This window comes from Vipera ursinii (assembly GCF_947247035.1).
Source record: "Vipera ursinii genome assembly, chromosome: 1".
Lineage (NCBI taxonomy): Eukaryota > Metazoa > Chordata > Lepidosauria > Squamata > Viperidae > Vipera > Vipera ursinii.
In genome coordinates this window covers 33,702,648-33,726,959 of record NC_139512.1, presented here as the reverse complement: position 1 = coordinate 33,726,959, position 24,312 = coordinate 33,702,648, and the positions used below count along the sequence as shown (strand labels likewise).

Below are 24,312 nucleotides of genomic sequence, written 5' to 3'. Positions count from 1 at the left end.
TAATTCTCTTCTAGTTGGCTGTCCATAAGTCCCAAGTTATAAAAAGTTATGGTTTTATCTGTAAGGTTGATCTTTCAATAATCTCTCATGTGATTCTCAACTTCTCCCTTTCTCTTGTCTGTCAGGAGAATCATAAAATCTGTGCACCTCAACGCAAACTCTTGTTGAGCTCTAGCCTTGAGAGAAACTATTTTTTTTATTTTAATCCCATTTATATCCCGCCCTTCTCTGAAGACTCAGGGCAGCTTACAATCTAAGCACAAATCAATGTGCTTAGCAATAGCCTTCATTCTATGTATATGCCTGCTTATTAGGGCTTTCCCCCCCCCAAGCGGCATTATTACAAAGTCAGCTTATTGCCCCCAACAATCTGGGTCCTCATTTTACCTACCTCGGAAGGATGGAAGGCTGAGTCAACCTTGAGCCTGGTGGGATGCGAACCTGCAATAATTGCAGGCAGCTGGTGTTACTTAAGGAGGCATTAGCCCACTGCTCCACCAAGGCTCTATTGAGAGGTGGTCCTTTATTGCCCAAATAAAATACAGCATTCATTTCCATCTCCAAGTTTGCATCGCACTATGAAGCTCTTCATCCATCTTAAAGAAAACTAGAGTAAGAAAAGAGACAATCTCTTTGCTTTTTGTTTTGGACTGGAAATTGGTCAGAAAAGCAAGGGGATTTGTGAATTTGTGCAGGACAAACTCAGGTTAGATTAGGCAGGTTCTATTGGGAGAAACTGAAGAAGGTATGAAAGAATTTAGTTTCATAAACAGAAGAGCCAGCAATATTTGGGGAAGAAAGAGCTTCTATTCTATTAGAATACCATCTGAAGAAGGGAGGGTTTTTTTCCAATCTCATTCATGAATATGGGCAGTGCAGTGGCTCAGTGGTTAAAATGCTGGGCTGGCCAGCTGGAAAGCCAACAGCCCGGGTTCGAGACCGAAGTATCATGCGACAAGGTGATCGCCCATCTTCACCTAGCGCCTGTTCATCTAGCAGGTCAAAAGCATGCAAATGCTAGTAGATAAATAGGTACCACTTCGGTTGGAAGGAAACAGTGCTCCGCAATGCCATGCTGGCCACATTACTGTAGAAATGTCTTCGGACAGCACTGGTTCAATGGCCACTGTAGTTGGCAATGACTAGCGGAGTAAAATCTGCAGGCACTCCTATTAGTGAACATGCAAATATCTATGCCATCTTTTAGGTTTCAGATAACCTTTCTTAGGTTATCTACTTTTTTCAGTAAACTTAGTTTGGATAGTTATAATTTGAGGAGCAAGTCATAGGTTCTTTGAGAAAATGGGTAGCATTGTGGGCTGAGCCATTTACCAATATCCCTCTCCCAGAAGGCAATCTGGTGATATTAAAATCTCTACCACCTTCCTCACCCCCAGTATCTTATTTGGTCTCTCCCACTTTTGCCTTTTTTCCAGTCAGATGAAAACATTCACAGCCGCAGTCCCTTTTCTGTTTCTAACTGTGTCTCTGGGCATTCTAATAAAGAAGGATCATGCTAGAGGCTGGAACTCTACTTCTGAAGTGGGAACTTTAGTGTCTGTTTATACTTATTCATTACCTCTGTTTGATAATGTTTGTTTAAGTCTTTTTCCTAAGTTTTTCTTTCTGCCTTGATGTTACTTTATGCATTTTCAGAAGAAAGTGTTTTGTGTGACTTTAAAGTGTTAACTGGTAGGAGAGCTATTCTAGTCGTAAATATTAAAAATGAAATAAAATTCTCAGTAAATTCAAGAAATCCCACTTTCAACAGAAATGGATCACAATGCTGCCTTTGTTTATTATGAGGATGACATAACTCAGATTTACTTTTAATGTATTTACTAAAAAAAGATGAATCTGAACACTTCCCCCCACCCTCCCTCCCCCAAAATGGAACATTTGCCATATTTGCAGCAAATCTAAGATGACCCCTGAGTATTAAATAAAAAAAAATATTTGACAAAGCAAGACATCTTTCTTTCTGGTAAATATAGTAAACCTTCTAGGTCTCATATTATCCATAGTTACTGATCCTGAGTTGAAATAACAGTGAAAGCTACATAGGTTCACGCCTTAGTCAGATTTTTTCACCAAATGAGTTGAATATTGCATTTTGAGTAAGATTCCTCAGAGGAGAAACAGTGGCAGATTTCATGGTTGTAGAAGGAAAGCCGAGCATCAGCAACTGCATAGGTCTATCTACCATATATACAAATTTGTCTTGCATTTTCTTTTAGAATTTTGTAGAATTTTCAGTGTGGAGCCGCCTGCTTCCTCTCGTTCTCTTTTTATCTTAGGTTCATTATGCCCATTCTTCCAGCTTTGTCACTTCTGCCACATTCTCTGATTCATTCCAATATTGTCTTTTTCAGATGCACTACGTGATTGACGCAATTGGCACACTTCCTCCCCAGAGCGAACATTGGCAACAAGCATAGATTTTTCAGGAGACAAATCCATTCATGTCCTTAGAAGGTAAATGTAATCGTCATTATGCCATTCTCTTCCCCTTATTTACCCCAGCTCAGATGCTTAGTTGTTAATGATGTACTCATCTGCCAATTCCTGCTTTTTGTCAAGAGGATGAAAGAAGCTTGCTCCTTAGATTTAGATCTAGGTTGTTGCCCTCGGTAGGCTGCACTACATGCTGATTGCATTACAAATGTAGTTTGTAGGAAAGAAAGGACCCTATTAACCTACCACTTGTGCTAGTCTTTGTCAGTATGCAAATACTTGGTTTGGTTCAGGAAAAAAAAGAAAGTATCTTAATCCATTCCTAAAATGAGTTTTATATATTGTTGGCATCTGGGTTGAACAAGCCAGTCCATATTACTGAATAAAAGATACTTCAGTAGGTTAGGTCAGGGCTTTTCAACCTTTTCACCCATTGTACCACTTTTAGGATATGGCAACATCCGAGTACCACCAATCACCTAGCAAGGTGTCAAAAACTTGATGACAAGAAAAAAAGAGGAAAAAAGTGATGTACAGGTAGTCCTCGACTTACAACAGTTTGCTTAGTGACTGTTTGAAGTTACAATGGCACTGAAAAAAGTGCCCCCCAAGCCACAGCTGAGCAAGACACCTGCCTGCCCACCCGGCAGCGCTCTTCCTCCTGTCTGAGGTTTTCAGTGTTGTGAACATTTCTGTTGAGGATTGGCAGTGGGGGTGGGGTGGGGGGGTGTTTGGTTTTTATTCCCCCCCTCTGCTGGGTGGTTGCAGCAGGTTTGGTCACTTCACATGACCCTGGGACACTGTGACCATCATAAATATGAATCAGTTGCCAAGCATCTGAATGGAAATCACAAGACCCTGGAGATGCTGCAACATTCCAGATGATTGGCGCTTCTTCTGGGCTCAGCAGAAGCACCGGGATCAATGCCAAGCTCCATCTGGAGCCTGGCGCTGATCCTGGTGCTTCCACTGAGCCCTGACAGCCCTGCAGCTCCAGCCATCTCTCACTCAGGTTTGTGCAGTGCTGCCACCAGTTCAGCTCATTCCCCTCCCCTGCTACTACTTTTCTAGGATGGTCGCGTACCACCTGCCAGGTGCCAATGTACCACAGGTGGTACCCATACCACTGGTTGAAAAGCCCTGGGTTAGGTTCTTTGGGCAAGTCCTTGCAGTTCACTGTGGATGGACATACGGTGACTGATGCTTTTGAATGGAAAATTTAATGTACATTCAAGCCAGTTTATATCATACATTGTTTGCATGCTTTCGGAGGGAGAAGTTGATGCCCATGTCTGCTGGTCATTTGTGCAACAATGATTTGGCATGTCTGTTTTTAATGGCAAATTGTGCTGAATCTTCAGTGAATAAGATAGTCAGTGGTTTTTGTGAAAGTAAAAGGCAAGGCTCCAAGCTGACAGCAATCTAGTCTCTATTATCCTTAAGACTGCATATATTGTCTTAAATCTCTTAATATATCTCCTAATTAAGAGGCTATAGAATAGTTATTTATGCCTTGCATCAACAAGCCGGCAACAGCTCTAATTTTTCAAATCACTGGTTCTAAAAAAAGGAAGAGATGTGGTCATAGTCTGAAGTGAATAAAGAAAAGTTCACTCTGAAAATATGGGTTCCTTCATCATCACAGCTTCATTGTTATGGTTGTGAGATATTTTCCAAGCAGGAATATAACTCCTGAGCAAAGATAGCAGTAAATGGGCCAGAATGGCAAAGTCATGACAGACATTTCTATGGACTGTCAAAACTATGGTTCCATCACATGCTAAGCCTATGGCTCAAACTTTGGGAGAGGGGCCAATGACCCAAAGTCTCTTCAAACCAAAGCCCTTCTTGAAGAAGAAACAATTTGATGTATGCCAACATATAACGATCTGTGTATGCCATCTGTCTTGTAAATTTTCAGGATTCTTTTTTTTTCACCATGTATACATTTGAATTAGACTGTGATGTTTCTTTGTGTCATATATGTTTGTGTGTGTATGCACATATGCATAATGGTATATTTTGGAGAGCTGAATGCAATGAATTTTCATTTTAATGTATGATTAGTGTACATTTAAAGTGACAATAAAGATTCTATTCTATTCTACTGTACTCTACTGTACTCTACTCTACTCTACTCTACTCTACTCTACTCCACTCTACTCTACTGAGCCTTGGTGGAGCAGTGGGCTAATGCCTCCTTAAGTAACACCAGCTGCCTGCAATTATTGCAGGTTCGCATCCCACCAGGCTCAAGGTTGACTCAGCCTTCCATCCTTCCGAGGTAGGTAAAATGAGGACCCAGATTGTTGGGGGCAATAAGCTGACTTTGTAATAATGCCGCTTGGGGGGTGTATGAAAGCCCTAATAAGCAGGCATATACATAGGATGAAGGCTATTGCTAAGCTTGTAAGCCGCCCTGAGTCTTTGGAGAAGGGCGGGATATAAATGGAATTAAAATAAATAAATAAATAAAAATACTCTACCCTACCCTACCCTACCCTACCCTACCCTACCCTATCCCATCCCATCCTATCCTATCCTATCCATTACATACTGGATTTCCTATTTTCTCTTGTTGCTACACGACACAGAGAACTCAAATTCTAATGGAAATGATATTGATATTGAATAAGGACATCAGAATAGTTTCAGTTCCCATTCTGTCCTAGTGACTGGCTGTTAACTACAAACAACTGGCAACATGCTCTTAAAGCATTTAATATTGTTCACCTGCATGGAAGAACATCTCTGCATTTTTATAGTTATTTTATTTCTGCGCTATCTTTTTTTCAAAAGAGGCTTAGATAGTTAAGCTTCACTGCTTCTGCAAATGTCATCTGCTCTTGCTTTCTGCTCTTTCCTTGAGAAAGCATTGCAGTGTGGAATCAGAGTGGATATTTCATCCATTTCCATCGATTCTTGCCACATACTTTCTACTTTTTAGTTCATGCAAATGTCCAATTTCCCCTGTCACCTGATGCCACAAAATCCATTCCCCTTATGTGCAATTTATGGAGAGAGGGTTAATGATCTAATTTCATCAGCCACAAGGGTGAGGCATTTCAACGTATGTTATGTCATTTTCTACATTTTCCCAGGCAGAGTATGTTAACTTTCTAATTATAATAGTTATTTTCTTTAGGGACTGGTCTCACTGCAAATGATTGAAGCAGACAGCATCTCATTGTAGACAATAATTTTGATTCGTTCTGCTCTGAAGTTTGTCCTTGGAAGTTTGTCCTCATTTAAAGCAGTAGAAGACAGAATACAGAACATAGAATTATAGGAGTGGAAGGAACCTCAGAAGTCTTCCAGTCCAGCCCCCTGATCAAGGCAGGAGATCTTATACCATTCCAGTCAAATGGTTGTCCAGTCTATTTTTGAAAACCTCCAGTGATGGACAACCCACAACTCTGTGGGGAGGGGGAGCTGTTTCATTGAGCAACTATTCTCAGTGTCAAAAAATTTCTCCTGCCTTCTAGGTTGGATTTCTCTTTAACAAGCTTTCACCCTTTACTTCTTGTCCTGCCCTCTTGGAGAATAAGTCAATCCCCTCTTCTCTGTGACAGCCCCTCAAATACTGGAAGATAGTTATTTATTTATTTATTTTTATTTTATTGCATTTATATACCGCCCTTTCCCTGAGTTATCATGTCCACCCTAATCCTTCTGTTCCATAAGCTAGACATACCTAGCTCCTTCAACCATTCATCATATTTCACTTCTGTATCAGTTGTGTCCTTTCCAAGTCAACTTCATTTCTGCAACCTCAGAAAAAGAACAAAATATGTATTGAGTCATAGGGAATCACCATCCATTTTTTCTGAGCTGTTTTTGGTTTAATGTCTCACTATTTTTTCTGACTTGTTCTGAAATAAGGCAGAGAGAAGAATCGCTATTGACATGGAAAGATTTAACTTGAAAGTTGTGGTGCAGATAATTCTATTTTTTCCTGCAAATTCATGAACACAGTTAAAATAATCCAACTAATATGAATTATGCTACAAATAGATGCCCAGGCATACTAGCCTGGTTTATTAATACATAAGTCATAGTGTGCTTTGTCTGGCATATGGATAAGAAAATTAAAATATGTTATGAGATTTTGACCTGTCTTTTACATTTTCAGTAGCCTGTTCTGATTTTTTCCAGCATGACAGAGGTAATGAATACACGTGAACCTGTGATGGAGGAATTTATCTTGAGCCAACCTGAGGAAGAAGGAGGCACTTCCACTCAGGTAAGTGTATGTATGCAAATTGAATACAAAGCTACAGTCAGACAAGATCACATCTTCAAAGTCTGTCAGAACAATTTAGCTTCTTAGAATAAGCTAGAGTGAGACACCACAAGATCATAGTATATACAAATTGAAATCCACTGTGTGTTTTAATCTGAAGTGCAAGAAGGATTATGAGCTAGGTATTGTTATGACTGTCATTTTGGTGAAGCTTGGAGCCAAATTCCTTTTGAATATAATAGATGGTGACAGTATTTCATAAAACACAGTACTATCGAAGTTGCTCATGGAAACCTATTAGGTTTTACATCAGTGAATCAAGTGACAGATTTTAAAAAGTAGATTTAAGATCAAGGTGTTAGATAGACAACATCTGGAATGTAGAAATCCATGAACAATTACAGTGATTTTGAAGAACCACTGGAAAATGGTGATGCCAGTATATACCAATCATATAAGATTGCCTTTTTGATCACCTATCTCTCTCTCTCTCTATATATATATATATATAAGAGATGGGTAACCTTACAGTAAACTGTACTTCATTTTTTTTGGATGACTTATAGATGATAGGGTGCTGATACAAGGTGGGTGAGACTATGTTGTATATGTGAGCAGGATCAGGCTGTTCTGATTTTCCCTATTTAGGGGAGGATACTGTGTTTCCATCCTTAAAGTGGCAGAAAATTTAAATACAACTTTTGACAATTAAAGAGCTTCCTTATTTACATTAAATGTAGCGCTCAATATGGAAATACTGATCTTCTTTTGACTAAATGCCATGCTCCTATATGCAATTTGGAACCTTAATAAAAAGTTCCCATAGATTCAAGATCCATTCTAAGGTTCTAAGACAGATTTTCCAGAAGAATATAATTTTGAGTGAAGATGTTAGACCTACTGCATCATATACCACATTTAAAACAAGTATTCACACTGTGTAGCCTTAATTAAGGTAATAATGAGGGAAATGATAGTCTATAATGAACATAACATACAGTGTTATTTTTCCAACTAAGCTCAGAGGTTGCTGGGGTGACATCCTGTTTTTGTTCAGTCTAATGAAAATAAGGCAATCCACTTTTGCACTGTATTTTCCTAATTTGTTTATATGTGACCTTTCAAAACCAAATTTTCGCAGAGTAGCTTACAATACACTGAAATAAAAAAATAAAATTGTGAACAATAGTTAAAATACTGTACCTAGAAGTAAATGTAATTAAAATGCACACTAGTATGCATTGTCTCAACTGTCTATCAATTTGAGATTTCATATTTACAATGATTTATAATAACTTAGCACTTTGCCACAATTACTGTATTTCAGAGTAATATTTTGCACAGTTTGTTTTTCGAGAGATGGCCTTTTGTTATAAATATGTATCTTTAGGGATTGCCTTGAGCAGAATCAGTTGTTATGTAAGTCTAGCCTATTTCCTGCTATAGTTCTAAAATACCGATTCAGGACATTTGAAATTGGATAGCTTATATAAGAAATTTATCTTTTCCTCTTTGTGGAATTTTTATGATTTAATGGAAAAAATATGGGGAGATATTGAAAATTGACAAATAAATGAGGACATCTGGATTCCTCCTTGCATAATTACACAAATGTATAAGAAAAGTACAATCTAGAAGTACCCATAATTTGAGAATCTCCCTAGGTTTTATGGATTTTCTTTGCAAGTTCTATTCTATTGTATGTCTGATGCATTATCTAATCATCTAATCATTATACACGCGAAGTATAACATGATAAAGATGAAATTATCTGAGGATTTGATAAAAGGCAAATAATAAGTTGAAAGAAAGTTATGGCAGGGGATCAGCTTGGCCATTTTTATTGGAAAATAGAGATCTGCCTTGGGCAACTACTACTGATAAGAAATATGTTATATTGATTAATGTATATCATAGCATTGATAACAATCCCACATCTCCATACATGTTACATGAATCCTTTTTTATTTTTTTTCTACATGCGTATTTGTTAAAGTAAATGTCAGAAATCAGACTATTGTTGACATTTACTGCTAATTCCATGGAGATCTACTAGGAAGCTTAGAGGAAACATTTATCCTTTCATTGCATGCTAAATATCTATAGTAGTAAGCGATAGTAATGAAGATGCATTTGATAAAAACAATCAGAAGGCTTTGAGATTTACATTTCTTGACATTTCTTAAGTTGTTTTTTTTAAAAAACTCAGCAATTACTAGTAAATCTAAATATATAATACTACCAACAATGGATACAAACACACACACACACACACATATGTTTATATGCGGAGTCGAATCCAGCCTGACCAAAATTAACCCTGACAACGCCAACAAAATCAGACTCGAAGTTACCAACATCCTCTGCACCAGCAAACCACCCAAAAGCAACTTACCCAAAGAGGAACAGACAGCACTACTTAACCTAAAAAAGAGACACCAGCATAATCATTCTGCCAGCAGACAAAGGCAACGCCACAGTGGTAATGAATTCATCTGACTACCATACCAAATTATCCAACCTACTCTGAGACTCCACATACAAACTCCTCAAGACAGATGCCACCACCTACCTGGAAAAAAACACAAAATCCAAAATAAAAGCCACCCCCATCAGTGAAGAGATCCAGCAAACAATCATTCCCAGAGAAAAATCATCCAGATGTCCTAAGCTCTATGGTCTTCCCAAGATACACAAAGAAGGAACCCCACTCAGACCCATAGTCAGCTCCATAGGCTCACCTCTACAAAATCTAGCCAAATTTCTTGCCAAACAACTACAGCCTTATGCAAATTCCATCACCTCACACGTACAAAACTCATTCCAATTCATAGAGATCATAAGTAAACTAAACTTACAGCCCTGTGACCTACTTGTGAGCTTCGATGTCGTATCCCTCTTCACCCAAGTGCCAATCAAAGAAGCCTTGACAGCTATCCTAAATAAATACAAGCCCCCAAAACACATCCTAGATCTGACCAACCACTGCCTATCAAACACATACTTCATCTACAATGGACAAAGATACAAACAAATGGAAGGAGCACCCATGGGATCACCCCTTTCACCTGTCATCGCAAACCTCTACATGGAACACTTTGAAACCCTCGCTCTAGAAAAATCCAACCACAAACCCAAACTCTGGCTCAGATACGTAGATGACATCTTCGTAATCTGGCCACACGGCAAAGAAAAACTGGATGACTTCCTCACACACCTCAATAGCTTACACCCCAAAATACAAATCACCATGGAAACAGAAGCTAATAATCAACTTCCCTTCCTTGACGTCTTAGTCTACAAGAAATCCAACGGCTCCCTAGGACACACTATCTACCATAAAAAACCACACACAAACCACTATCACACCACCACCCAGCACAGATCAACTCCGTAGCCAAGACACTCATCTCCAGAACAAAACACCTAGCTGACGAACAACACCTAAAAACTGAACTACACACTCTCACTAATGTACTAACAGCCAACGGATTCCAAAGAAACATGATTACCAACTTAATCCGAAGAGAGACACCCACAAAAACCCAAGACAGAGAACAAGAAAATGGCAAAGCCCTCCTCCCATACTTAAAAGGCACCACAGACAGAATCAGCAAGATCCTCCAAAAACACAACATCAAAACAGCATTCTACACAGACAGAAAAATATCCACCATCCTAAGAAACCCCAAAGACATAATTGGGTTAGAAAACCAAGGAGTATACGAAATCCAATGCACCACCTGCCCCACCACATACATTGGACAGACCAACAGAAGAATAAGTGCATGCATTGAAGAGCACAGGAACTCACTCAGAAAGGGAGAACAAACTTCATCCCTGTTCCAACACTTTAAAGCCACGGGACATGAAATTGATTTTAAGAAAAACCAGAACTATCGCCAAAATTGAACATATTAACAACAGAATAATCAGAGAAGCCATCGAGACAGAAAAACGCCCTCACAGCATGAACAAACGAGATGATACCTCTTTGCTACCAGCCATTTGGAAACCCGCCTTGATTGACAGACGAGTCCCAACCACCAAGAATGATACCAGACCCAAACTCATGATAGCATCACATGACATCACCACCACACAACCATTCAAAAAGCAAATCCGAACCCACAATGATAACAACACACAACCACAAAACAGAAACCTAACTACAGCTGCAACATTAGCCACTTTAAACCCCTCCAAACCACACAATAAGCAAACTGACACCCACTATAAAAACATGGCACCACCACAAACACGGAGCTGAACAAAAGCAGCACAACTCACCAGTTCAGGTCTAAGGCTGGCAGCTGAGACCAGCCCATCCACTCAAAACACATCCCCACCCAATCAGAACACAGCCCCCATTCAAAACACACTCCCACCCAATCAGAACACAGCTAACCCCCCACCCAATCAGAGCACAACTCCACCCACAGAACACACCCCCTCTGGCAGTTTAAAAAAAGAAGAAGAAACAGCCACTACCACACACTTCTCCCAGAAGAACGAAGCTGAAGTCACCAGCCTGAGGATGACGGATGAGATATATATATATATATTGGTAGGTGTATTATCTTTACAACTTTTCTCATTAAGTATAAGATGACATAGAGGTATCATACAATCCTTAAAAACAACACCAGGCTAATCTGAATAGTTCTCTCAATTTCTAATTTTCCCCATTCTAAATTATTTTCTCCATTAGTTGGTAGTTTTGGCAAAAAATAAAACAAACACATGAAAATCCATACCTATTTCCTTGTATGTTTTTCCTAATATACATATTTTTGTCTAAGGGTTTCCTTCCATACTGTATTTCATTCTTAAAATACTTTGTTTCTGTTCATTCTTCCTCAGTTTACATATTTTACAAGCATTCCTATTGAAGAATAATTATTTTTATGATGTGGTATATTCTGTTTTCTGAAGTCTGGAGACATACTCATTTTATACCTAAGTGATTAAGAATTTCAGTCACTGCTCTGAATCTGGTGTTTAGACTCCACATATTTACACTGGGATGAATTTAAAAAGTGCTTGATAATTGTTAAAATGCAATGAATGAGGCACCCTCTGTGCACATTAACCCACCCCTAGAATCTGCACCTCTTAGCATCTACTACATTAGAATTAGTCTGAACTGAATTACTCAGGGATATATTGACCAATAGCATGTCTCCAGGCAGAGATATCCACAGCTGGTCATGATGATACCCAAATGAGGAAACATATGTTCTTACTGTACGTCCAAATGCCTCTTCTTAGGTACTTGTAGCCAATGTTGCTATTCAAGGGGCAAAGTTTGCATTTTAATGTTATAACACCTGTTTGATCACTTGTCCTTCCATTTGTAGTTACTTCAAGGGCTCATCTATACCTCTTTCCTATCTATGTATTATAAATTCTGCCACTTCCCAGCATTAGAAGCCATGGTGGCACAGTGATTAGAATCCAGTATTGAAGGCTAATTCTGCTGACTGCCAGCAGTTCGATTCTCACCAGCTCAAGGTTGATTCAGCCTTCCATCCTTCTGAGGCTAGTAAAATGAGGACCCAGATTGTTGGGGGCAATATGATGACTCTATAAACTCCTTAGAGACGGCTGTAAAGCACTATGAAGTGATATATAAGTTTAAGTGCTATTGCTAGTAGCTGGCTGGGGTTGAGCTTTGATGTTTGAACTGCTGATAGACATGAACAATAACTGGAAGGCCACAAGCTCACCATCCCAGGGTTAAAACAAAATACCTGTCAGTCCTGCCTCGATTTGAACCTTAGCAAGAATGATACATGACTCCATTTTTGAGAGTAAGGTATAGTTTTACTAAAGTTAAGTGAAATACAGTAAAGCAAAGCCAGGTCTGAGGTTCCCTGGCCAATTCGCTCATGAAAACCTGTTGTTTCCCATGTTTGCCTCCCTTTGATCCCCTTGTGCCCTATCATATTCAAACCAGATATTTTTGGAATGGTCATCCTTGGAATTCAGCTGTATTCTTCTTCCTGGCCAGGTGTCCTTGAGTTGTTGTCTCTGGCTGATACAAAGCAGTTTGGAAAGTCCCCCGCTTCCTCCCCTCCCCTCCACCTCCCCCCCCCATTGTTTATGGCAGGCTGGCACTGAACAAGTTGAAAGCAGGAGCGAAGTGGCAGATCTGACAATGCCTCAGCATAGACTATATGGTTAACATTTGTTTATTTTTAATTAAAATAATTTTAAATATTTTTTAAAAATATATTTTAAAACCTCCATCCACGCTAAGGAATGGACAACTTATTAGGGATGTTAGCTAATCCCTTCCTGGGGTTTTTGAAATTAATTGAAAACCCATGCATACCTAGAAACTATGCTTCTCTATTGCAAGTATTTATGGAGTCTGTTCTGACTGGCAGTTGGTTCTGTTTCTTTCTCTACCTGGCATCTAGCTTTTGAAATCTTCCATATAAGGAGACTGAAACCAAATCTAGAGTCATTTATATGAGGTGTGATCTGATGAAGCTTGTATTGAAAAATCATTCTGTTCTAAGTAACCATGCTCTTTACTATTTGCAGTATAATTGCTCTAATGGTTTCATAACAATTGTCATTGTTGCTATGAGTTGAGGCTGTCAACTGCATTCATGCCAGATGATTAAATATTGGATATTTGTATTACACAAATATTAATCATCAAACTGATAGAATGTAAATAGCAATATGTCACAATAAATTACCATTGTCCATTGTTTATAGCAGTGTCAATAAAGTACAAAAGGTGGGAGGCAAAGATTCTTGGTTTGCCAGGACAAAACCTACACTATTTCTTATTTCTGTTGCCCAATGGAATTGTATCAGGCTGGTAAATATTTGAGCTAAGAGGCCACAGCACAAGGCAATGGGCTTTGAAGGCCAAACTTCTTGTTTTTTTTAGGATAGTACCAAGAAATCCATCTGTCTGTCGACCTTCTCATTTTGTCAGTTCCAGATATTCCAACATGTTCTTCCCTGGGCTAAAGGAAAGAAATGTTCCTTGGTATGACAGAAAACAACCTTTAACTTGAATTCACCATCAAAATATTCCTTACCTTTAATTGGTTTTAATGTTCAGACTGGTTAAGATAACCAGTTTAAGGTGAGGTTTTCAGACAAACTGGGATAAATTGCATGGTAAGAATTCTTTCAGAGGCCATTCCTTTCTGTCTTTTGAGTATAAAATGGAAAATGCAAGTTTGCAAGAAGCCCAAAACAGATTATGAAGGGCACAGCTGCCATCACCACCACCAATGGAGAATTGATAGTCAACAGGATGCCACTAAAAATAAAATCACTCATTTGTAATGTGGACATATCCATTTCCTCTAGAACTTTAGGTTAGCTTTCCTGGTTTGTGAAAGTTTGTGTTGCAAGATTGTACTAATTATTTCTATGGGATTTGATATTTTTCCCTTTTTATAATCTTTAATGGTATTTTAAAAAATTGAAACAGTGAATATCCATTTGTCTCTATAGTTATTTTTTATATGTGTCATTACATCCTGATCATCATGTTAAAACTAATTCAATTCTTCATTGTACTTCATAGGCTTTTCCGGATGCCCATGAAAAGTATCCAAAACTGTCAAAGAGATTACCATCCATTGTGGTAGAGCCCTCTGAGGTGGGGGATGTTGAAAGTGGAGAGCTTCGTTGGCCGCCAGAGGATCTGAAATCACTGGAAGACAAGAAGGCTCTCGCTGCTCAGAGATCCTGTGCTCAGCAACACCAGATGGATCTTGAAAGTATGAGCATTTTAATAACTTTTACTGGGAAAAACATGTGGAAAAGAGTGTGACATTGCCTGTACTAGTTCACCATAATATTAATACAAAAAAAATGTTAAACTGGTGTGTTCTTATTCCTCTGGTGGGATATTCTAATATATCCAACATAGGCAGACCTGGCCTTTGAATTCTATTAGATCAGCAACTTAAATGTTAAATGGCAAAGGATTACATAAGTGTAAGACAAACATTTGGCCACCATGCTACCTGTTCTTGTGACAGAGCACCGTGACAATCCTGGATTCTTCTAAGATCATGCACCCTTTCCTCCTCCAGCTTAACCCTTTGGAAAGTTCAGCTTCTATTTACAATTATTCAAACACATTATATCGCTTAGTATAATTTTTGAGATAAAGTAACTTCATATATTATGCTTTTTCATCAGTTCTGTTTAACAAACTGTAGCTAGGTTAATCATAATTTCTCATGTTTGGCTAACTAACTACTGGAAGTGAATGCAGTCTGAGGTGGAAAAAGGGAAGAGTAGTTTGTTAGTTTTAAGTAAAGCATATGTGTGAACAACAGAAAATCAACACAGGAACAATTGTTTCTCTGCAGGTGCTTCGCCACACCAGGACATTGGAGATAGTACAAAATGCAGTGAAAGCAGAACTGAGGATGACTAAGGAACTTCGTTCAACAAACTGAAGCTGTGGTGGGACCCTAATTGGAAAGCTGGCACATTCCGAAGGCTTGTCAACATGCTCTATTTTAAAACCATAGAAGGTTTTAATTTTAGTTCTATTATTAGATTAGTACATGGCAAGAAATTTAGAGGCTTTAGAACTGCTTCTTTTTCAGGCTGGGATTCTTATCATTTCAATTTCCTTTGAGGAAAAATGGAGCACATTAGGTGGTTCTTCCTGGTTCCTTTTGTTAATGCCACAAAGGAAAAATAGAAGCAAAACTATTCATATCAAACACAAAAAATATATCAATTGCAATTAGCACTTGTAAGTGAAATTGCCTGTTAAAGATAAAAGAGCTATCTGGTATTGATACCAAGACACAGGGTTTGTTTGCTATAGAATATATCAAATCAATTAAACCTCTTTTGTTTTAGCCATTTAAAACTAGCACTGTGATATTATGGATAATAGATGTAATATAATGTCACCTTCTAACTTTATACCTTTTTTGTATAGAAATGCAAGTTTCACATTTAAATCTGGATTAAATGGAGAATTTAGGACTGCCTTTTTGTGTTGCACAGCAGGGATCTGTACTTATCCCTTATCTCTTTTTCTGTGCAAATTCAAGTGAACCAGCTTTTTATTAGCATTGCATTTGAAAGAATATGAGTTAACATTTAAGGAATTCTTTACCAATGTACATTTTGAATGGAAATAGCTGTTCATTATTGTTTGTGAACTGAGTTAGATCTGTGTAACTTCAGCAGCCTTTTCTATTGTTTGTGCAAATAATTTGTGACCCAAATGCTAACCTGGTTTAATTGAGCCTGTTTCAAAAGGGAAAAAGAGAACATTGCTTATGTCATTGCTGTTTTAGGACATTTCCAAGGCATTTGTATATAGACTCTGCTGAAATTTTTATCTATACTTTTGGATCAAAGACTAGGCAGAAATGGCCAGGATAGGCATAAGATGCATTTTTATGTACTTAATAATGTCCCTCAGACCATCTGCTTTATTTGCATTATTTAATCTACTGTAGGCTTTTGGACAGGGAGGGTCTCATGTGGGACCTCATGGTAGCTGTGAATAGGATCAAATTGATACAGCAGTTATTCCCAAGAGTGCTTTCAAATGCTTCAACGTGGTCACCAAAATACAATCACCAGAATTGGGTAAAAGTCATGACAAAGTGATATAATGAAGCGAAGCGATATTTGTATGGTGTTGATTTCAAGATAAAGTCTACTTGACTTGATTCTTGTATTTTGATGTCTTAGGATGAGTTTTCACTATTTTATCACAAAGAAAGTTTTCTTTCTGTAAGGAATTAAATTGAAATAAAGCTCTCCAGGGGGAAGAGATGCTAAAGTACATTTTATGTGTATATGGTAGTAATCATAGTTCAGCTTATGAAAACAATATTGGGATGGGTGGGAATGATAAATGTTCACTCGTGATTTATATAAATAATCATTATTATTATGAGCATCAGCCTTAATGTGCTTGAAAACCAGCTAAGGTAATTTTTAGAAGTATTCAATTTTTTAAATTTTATTTTCTTAATATGGGGTTCATGCTTTATTTTAAAAGCGCCTACCAATCTTAGATTAACAGATTGAACTCTGTGTGGGCATTAAAAAGTTCTAATAAGGATTGGTCTAGAAATATGTGTGCGCAGGAAATTACAGAGATGACCTTAGAGAAGCAATGAGGCATTTAGCAAAACATGAATTTAGTCCCAGAAAGGAATAAAATGTTAGTAAAAAACTTAAACTAACTCTGCCTTAATTCTCTTATAAGAAAGGAAGGAAAAAACAACATTGGGCTTTCAGGATTGATAGGTCAGGTCAGGAAACAGATACCACAGGAAATTCTAGAATGCTACTTGACTGGTATGAACTATAATAGCCGAATCTTGAAAGCTTCTTCCTTTCTTGGGCTTCATTCATGTTAACTAATTGAAATGTTCCTTTTCCAAGTTCATCTCTGTGGCTCTCTCCAGTGTAACAGGAAAGATTTTATAGTAGTCTGTTCTTTAGAGGGATAAAGTAGCCTTCTGCTAAGTTAAACCTTGTGAAATTTTATAAGGGGAGTTCTGTGTTTATGGAGTAACTTGAGTTACTCTTCTAGACTTATTCACTCAACACACTTCTTCTATCTGTCCCCACTTACAATTCTTGAAAAATGAAAATGAAAGCACTTATTCTCCCTCATTCCACAAAAATGTCCTAAGTGTACATCTACTGTTTTTAAGAAAAAGAGAAATTAAATTTGATTGTAAACTTCCACTGTTATGACTGCTCTTCAATTCATATATCAGTCTCACTTCTAAAATGAGTAACAATTCCAAATTTTGTATATATATATATATATATATATATATATATATATATATATATATATATATATATATATATATGTACTGTTACACAACAGTTTTTAAATAAATATATTAAAATTTGGTAACTAAGAATATATATAGAATGATCCTATTAAAATATTTTTGATTATACTGGCAGTGATCCTCATGCAGTGAAAAGGATCCTAATATATATATATATATGGATCACTGCCAGTATAATCAAAAATATTTTAATAGGATCATTCTATATATATTCTTAGTTACCAAATTTTAATATATTTATTTAAAAACTGTTGTGTAACAGTAGCAGTAAGGTATACAACTTTTTCTTAGACAAAGTGAGCATAATGCAGCTTATGTATGAAAGATAATTCCTTATTTTGGGTGCTAGGTGGCTGGTGCTGGTTCCATCATGTAGGGTTGCTATGTTGGGAGAGGTTATATTTCCAATATAGGATAAGGGACTCAACTTGGTTTAATGTTTAATGCATCAGAGTAGAAATCAAGAGTCCCACCTTAGGCACAAAGCCAGCTGGGTGATCGTAGGCCAGTCTCCTTGCCAAGAAACCTGCAGGAACTTATCCAGGCAGTCACCAAGAACCAACACTGACTGAAAGGCACAAAAATAAAATAATTAAACTGGACAAAATATGTCCTATTATGATGGATTTTATTTTTTAAAAAAAATTGAAGTCATACTCTTGTCACCAAGTGATCTTTTAGTTGACTGACTTAAATTTAGCCCACCTCAGGTCTGGTGAAAAACAAAACCAAACTTAGAAGTCATAAACCCCATTTAGCAATTCTCTCTTATATAGTCTGCCAAATGCTTTGAATACAAATTATGCAGAATATGATAACTAACATACTGCTTTATAGCACTCTCTAAGTAGTTTAAAGAGTCAGCATATTGCCCCCAATAATCTGGGTCCTCATTTTACCAACCTCAGAAGGATGGAAGGTTGACTCAACCTTGAGCTGGACAGGAACAAACTGCTGGCAGTAGGCAGAATTAGCCTGCAATACTGCATTGTAAACACTGCGCCACCTGCGCAGTGCACACTGGGGCTCCTATATGATCCGTAGCTCAAATTAGTTTGTGACCATTGTTTTTGCAAGAAAATCTAGCAAGGTTTTATTCAAAAGTGAATATATGTAGGAATATATCTTAATTCCAGCTGTTCTCAACAGGACTTAATGTAGTCTTGATAAAGAGCTGAATATAAATTTCAGAATACTTTGTTACTTAAAATGAAGGGCTGGATGACAATCCTCCAGCATTTTTCATCTGCCTCCTTTACCTCCAAAGCTACCCGCATCATTTCTTTTGGGAACCCACGTTCATGCTATTGTGTATAGGCTCAGATTTCATTGTGCAGCTCTAAATGTCTTCAAGGTGACACAATTTATACAGAATGCTAGGATATAGGCTGATACAATGAAATTGAATGGTAAGACATTTGGCATAGCAGAAGGAAGTATTTGTTTGTAGAGTGCATGAGTCAAAGATCTGGAAATAACTTGGACAGATTTAAAAAATGAATTAGACAAATTCATGGAGAATAGGGTAATGAATGTTGACTAATCATGATGGCATAATCATCAGAATCAGAGGCAGAGCATTTTTCAGTAAAAGTTGCTTAGAAGCCCAAATGAGAGGATGATATTGTGTTCATGTCTTGGTTGTGGAGTAATCATAAGCACCTCCATGGTTACTGTAGGAACATGCTGCTGATCAAGATAGACTGTTGGTTTGTTCCAGCTTAGTTTTCTGATCATATGCTAAATGTAAATGCTTTAATTACATTTTGTTAAGTAGCATTTAATTTAAAGAGAGGTAAATTTTATAAATTAATGAGAAAGGAAAGTGATAAAACTGTTTCAGGAATACACATGTTGTATTCAATGGTGCATAACCACATATATGACATTACTTTATCTGTATACCAGAGTATTGTCCTGCCTACTAAACTTAACTGTTTGTTTCTGTATTTCCTTTGTTTTGGATGATATGCTTTGTAGGAAGGGGGAAACACTCAGAATAGTTGGTCATATTTTTGTAGACTATTAAAAACAAGATGTTGATAAAGATTTGATGGACTATAATATATTGTTGGATTCTGCACCTTTGTAACTTTCTTTTTTAAAATTGCCATCTGTGTATAAACTCCAATAATGCTATGTCTTGCAGATGTAATTAAATCAATTAAAAGCCTACATGGACCTAATTTGGTAAACTAGTATATCAAATATTTATTTTAAAATGAGTTCCCAATTTGACAAGCGAAGTTTCCTCTACTGTCAAAAGCTACATTGGTGAAGATATAAGAAACCTATAATATTCCTGTAATAAGGGTCAGTGATGGAAAGTGTGTAGTTTAAATATCCAGATATATTCTATTTTCATTCAGTTCTGTCTAGCAGATCCTCTCCTAAAACACTTTTGACTGATGATGAAAATATTTACAGCCCAACATATAGATTATTTTTATAAAATAATACAGGCTTTGATCTATTGCTCCTAATGTAATAGTGAAAAACAATGTCCTTGCAGATTAGATCAAAGGAAAAAAAGTGACATTGCCATAGGTGTACATTACAGGCCATCCAATCAATCAGAAGAAATAGATGAACTCTTTGCCAACCAGTTAACAAATGTATGTAGAAAGCATATCACAGTAGTAATGGGAGACTTCAACTATCCAGATATCAACTGGGAGATATCAAACTCTGCAGTGAGTGGGAGATCAAACAGATTCCTAACCAACCTAGCTGACAAATACTGTATGTCATCCAAAAGGTGGAGGAGGGAACTAGGAGTAAAGCTATATTGGACCTAATTCTTACTAATAGAGAAGATGTGACAGAGGGAGTTGAAGTTGCCAAAACCTTGGGTGAAAGTGACCATGTCATAGTGGAATTCAATATAATGCAAACACAAGCAATAGAAAATAACCCAACCAGTGTCTTAAATTTCAAAAGAGATTATTTTTAACTAACTCAGAGAGAACCTAGGAAAGATTCCATGGATGAAAATCCTAAAGGGGAAACTGCTCAAGAAATGTAGGAAACTCTGAAAAATATGATCATAAAAGCCCAGTTGAGCACAATACCAATTAAAAAGAAAAACAAGAAATTCAAGAAGAAAGCAGTATGGCTGCACAAAGATCTCTCTGACAAACTGAAAGACAAACAAGACATGTACAAAAAATTGAAAGAGGGACATATAACTAAGGCTGATTATCATCCAGATTATCATCCAGCCAGAACATGTAAAGATGAAGTCAGGAAAGCAAAGGATAAGAATGAACAAAAACTTGCAACAGAAATCAAGAATAATAAGTTTCTTTCAGCATATTAATAACAGAAAAAAATCAATGAAACTGTAGGTCCACTAAAGAGAGGAGCTGGCAAGAAAGTAACAGATGGTAGAGAGAAAGCAGAGCTGCTTAACTCATTCTTTGTATCAGTCTTCATACAAGAAATTATAGCCCAACATACCAAAGAAACTACTGCAAAAGGCAAACTAAAAACCAAAATTAAAATAAGAAAAATGGTAAAAAACCCCACCTATCTGACCTTGACAAACATAAATGACTGGGACCTGACAGATTACATCCCAGAGTTCTGAAGGAGTTGCAGATGTTATCACAGAACCATTGCACCATATCTTTCAAAAATCCTGGAGCACCGGGGAAGTACCTGAGGATTGGAAAAGGGCTGATGTGGTTCCCATCTTCAAAAAAAGGTGGGGGAAACCCCCCATTTCATTTAAGTTAAACCCTAAGGTACCGCCCATTAGAATTAAGCCCCAAAGAGTTCCCTTCACTCTCAAGCATAAAATTGAGAGTGAACTGGAGAAACTAGTGGAACAAGGGGTGTTAGAGGCTGTAGAAGGGGTGAGTGGGAAACCCCAATAGTCACCCCCCTCAAATCAAATGGGGATGTTAGTATTTGCACGGATTACAAGTGCACGATCAATCGAGCACTCAATCAGCATGCTTACCCGGTCCCAACAGTCAGCCATGTCCTCGCTTCCCTACAAGGCGGCACCATTTTCACTAAATTAGATCTTGTGCAGGCATATCAGCAGCTCCTGGTTACCAGGGAGATGGCCGACACACAAACTATTGTAACTCACCGTGGAGCATATAAAGTTAACCATTTACAATTCGGAGTGACTGTGGCTCCAGGAATTTTTCAGGAGGTGATGGAGAGGACTCTGAAAGGGATTCAAGGAATATGTCCATACTTTGACGATGTACTCATCGCGGGGAACATGGAAGAAGTATTGGCTGACTGATTGGAGACAGTGTTAGGGAGATTTCGTGCTGCAGGGTTTAAGTTAAAGAAAGACAAGTGCAGCATTGGCATAAAGGCCACTGAATTCCTGGGTTTCAGAATTGATGCCAGGGGAATCCATCCTGCAGAGTCCAAGGTAAGGGCCATCAAGATGGCCCCCACCCCCAAGAATAAGACAGAACTGCAAGCATTCCTGGGGCTACTAAATTTCTATCATTCATTCCTCCCAAATAAAGCAGCTATTGCTGAGCCCCTTCACAGGTTGCTGGATAAGCAGGCAGTGTGGAACTGGACCCCTATACATGAAAATAGTTTCAGGAGTTTAAAGAAACTGTTGTCCAGCAATTCAACTGTGACTCACTTTATAGAATCTAATCCCATTTGCATAGCATGTGATGCTTCCCCATCTGGAGTGGGTACAGTTCTGAATCATTTGGAAGGGGATGGGGTCCAAAGACCCATTGCCTACTACTCTAGGACACTGTCGGGGGCTGAAAGGAATTATGCTCAAATTGATAAAGAGGCCTTGGCAATAGTGGCTGGGGTTAAAAAGTTTCATGATTACCTCTACGGCCAAGAATTCACAATATTCACAGATAACAAGCCACTACTGGGGTTATTCACATCAGATAGGCAAACTCCCCAGATCTTATCCCCAAGAATGCTCAGGTGGTCCATTTTCCTATCGGCCTATAACTGTAAACTGGTGTACAGGCCAGGGAAGGAGATGGGTCACGCTGATGGACTAAGTAGGTTGCCACTAACGCAAGCAGATCCGGATCCGGCACCGGCACCTCAACTACTGACCATTCAGGACCTGCCAGAATGCTCACTCAAGGCAAAGGATATCGCTGCTGAGACAATGGCAGACAAGATCCTGAGCAGAGTTTTAACATGGGTAACAACTGGGTGGCAGGAGAAAATCCCGGGGCCAGAATTCCAGGCGTATTTTATTCACAGGCATGAGATGTCCATGCACAAGGGTTGACTATTGTGGGGCAGCCGAGTGGTAATTCCAGAAAAGCTAAGGAACAGAGTCATCCAATCTCTACATGAGGGGCATCCAGGAATAGTAAGGATGAAGGCACTAGCCAGAAGCTACCTGTGGTGGCCAGCCCTAGATAAGGCCATAGAGGAGCAAGTAAAAGGGTGCTATGTGTGTCAAAGGTCCAGACCTGAGATGCCACATGCACCCATTCACAAGTGGGAGGCCACACACATCCCATGGTCCCGCATCCACATTGACTACGCAGGGCCATTCCAGGGACAGTTGTTTTTAGTGGTCGTATATAGCCATTCCAAGTGGTTGGAGGTAGTTCCACTAACTAGCATGACCACAGCAAGGACAATCCAAGCACTCAGGGGACTTTTTGCCACACATGGCCTCCCGGATGTGTTAGTATCTGATAATGGCTCTCTATTCACCTCCTCTGAATTCCAGGCTTTCACGAGGAGCTACGCGATTAGACACGTCACATCAGCACCCTTCCACCCGGCCACCAACGGATTAGCAGAACACATGGTGCGCACAACCAAAGATGTATTAAAATGAATTATCAGCGGTGACTGGCACCAAAGGTTAGCCCAATTCCTACTTAACCAACACACCACACCATGTGCGGCTACCGGAAAGAGCCCAACAGAACTTCGTTGGGGCAGAAGGCTTATCACCAAGCTAGACAGACTGCACCCCGACAGAGTGGCTGCAGAGTTGGATTGATCCAACCCCCCTAGGGAACTACACATAGGCGACTTGGTATGGGCAAGGAACTATGGGCCTGGACATGTATGGATCCCGGGGGTGGTGGTTGACAGAATGGGGCCATTGTCTTACATTATAGGGGTGGAGGGGGATCAACAAATAAGAAGACACATTGATCAGATCAGGTCACGAGTTTCTGAAAGACTGCCAGCCAGCAACCAACATGAGGGACACTTGTCAGTACCACCCACGATTCCTTATGATCACCAGCCGAACGCAAGGGGGGAACTGGATCTGTGGCCAGAAAGAACTGTTCAACCCGGGCAACAACAGGCACAGGGAGCTCACAATGAGCTGGGAACTGGGGGTGGCACACTGGGTGAGGACAGAGCTGAGGCACCCACTGACTCATCGGCTCAGGACAGGGGCAAGCCTCTGAGAAGATCTGCTAGGAATCACAGGCCACCGGCTTACCTCAAAGACTATGTGCAACCATAAGAACCAACATATTGGGAAAAAATATATATATAGTTGTATTATATTGTTGTATTGTTCATTCTTAAGAGGGAAGGGGTGCTGTGTATTGGAGTGTGTATTGTATTAAGTAATAGCTTAACAGATGACAGCTAGAAGAGGCTGTACATAACTGCCACAAGGCGTGGCTCAGCTTTCGGCGGGAAAGCCTGGTTAAATTGATTGGCTGTCAGCATAGCAGCCAGAGTATATAAAGGGCACAGGCAGCCCATTCTGTTGCTGGTTCTTCTTTACAAATAAAGAGCTGAATTCACTGCCTGGCATCGTCTTGTGTGTGTTAA

At 38.7% G+C, this 24,312-nt stretch overlaps 1 protein-coding gene across 2 annotated transcripts in view; it reads left to right on the top strand.

Moving 5' to 3' along the window:
* LBHD2 (LBH domain containing 2) overlaps positions 1-17,474 on the top strand; it is a 58,182-nt gene extending 40,708 nt beyond the window's left edge. The window contains exons 2-5 of one of the 2 annotated variants that reach the window (XM_083360396.1): positions 2,373-2,475; positions 6,610-6,697; positions 14,259-14,454; positions 15,055-17,474. In XM_083360396.1, the coding sequence (XP_083216522.1) occupies positions 6,611-6,697; positions 14,259-14,454; positions 15,055-15,122 (351 nt within the window). In that variant the 5' untranslated portion in view covers positions 2,373-2,475; position 6,610 and the 3' untranslated portion in view covers positions 15,123-17,474. Of the gene's footprint in view, positions 1-2,372; positions 2,476-6,586; positions 6,698-14,258; positions 14,455-15,054 lie in introns of both variants that reach the window. The other variant, XM_083360397.1, reaches the window with a different exon arrangement.
* Positions 17,475-24,312: the final 6,838 nt, after the last annotated feature.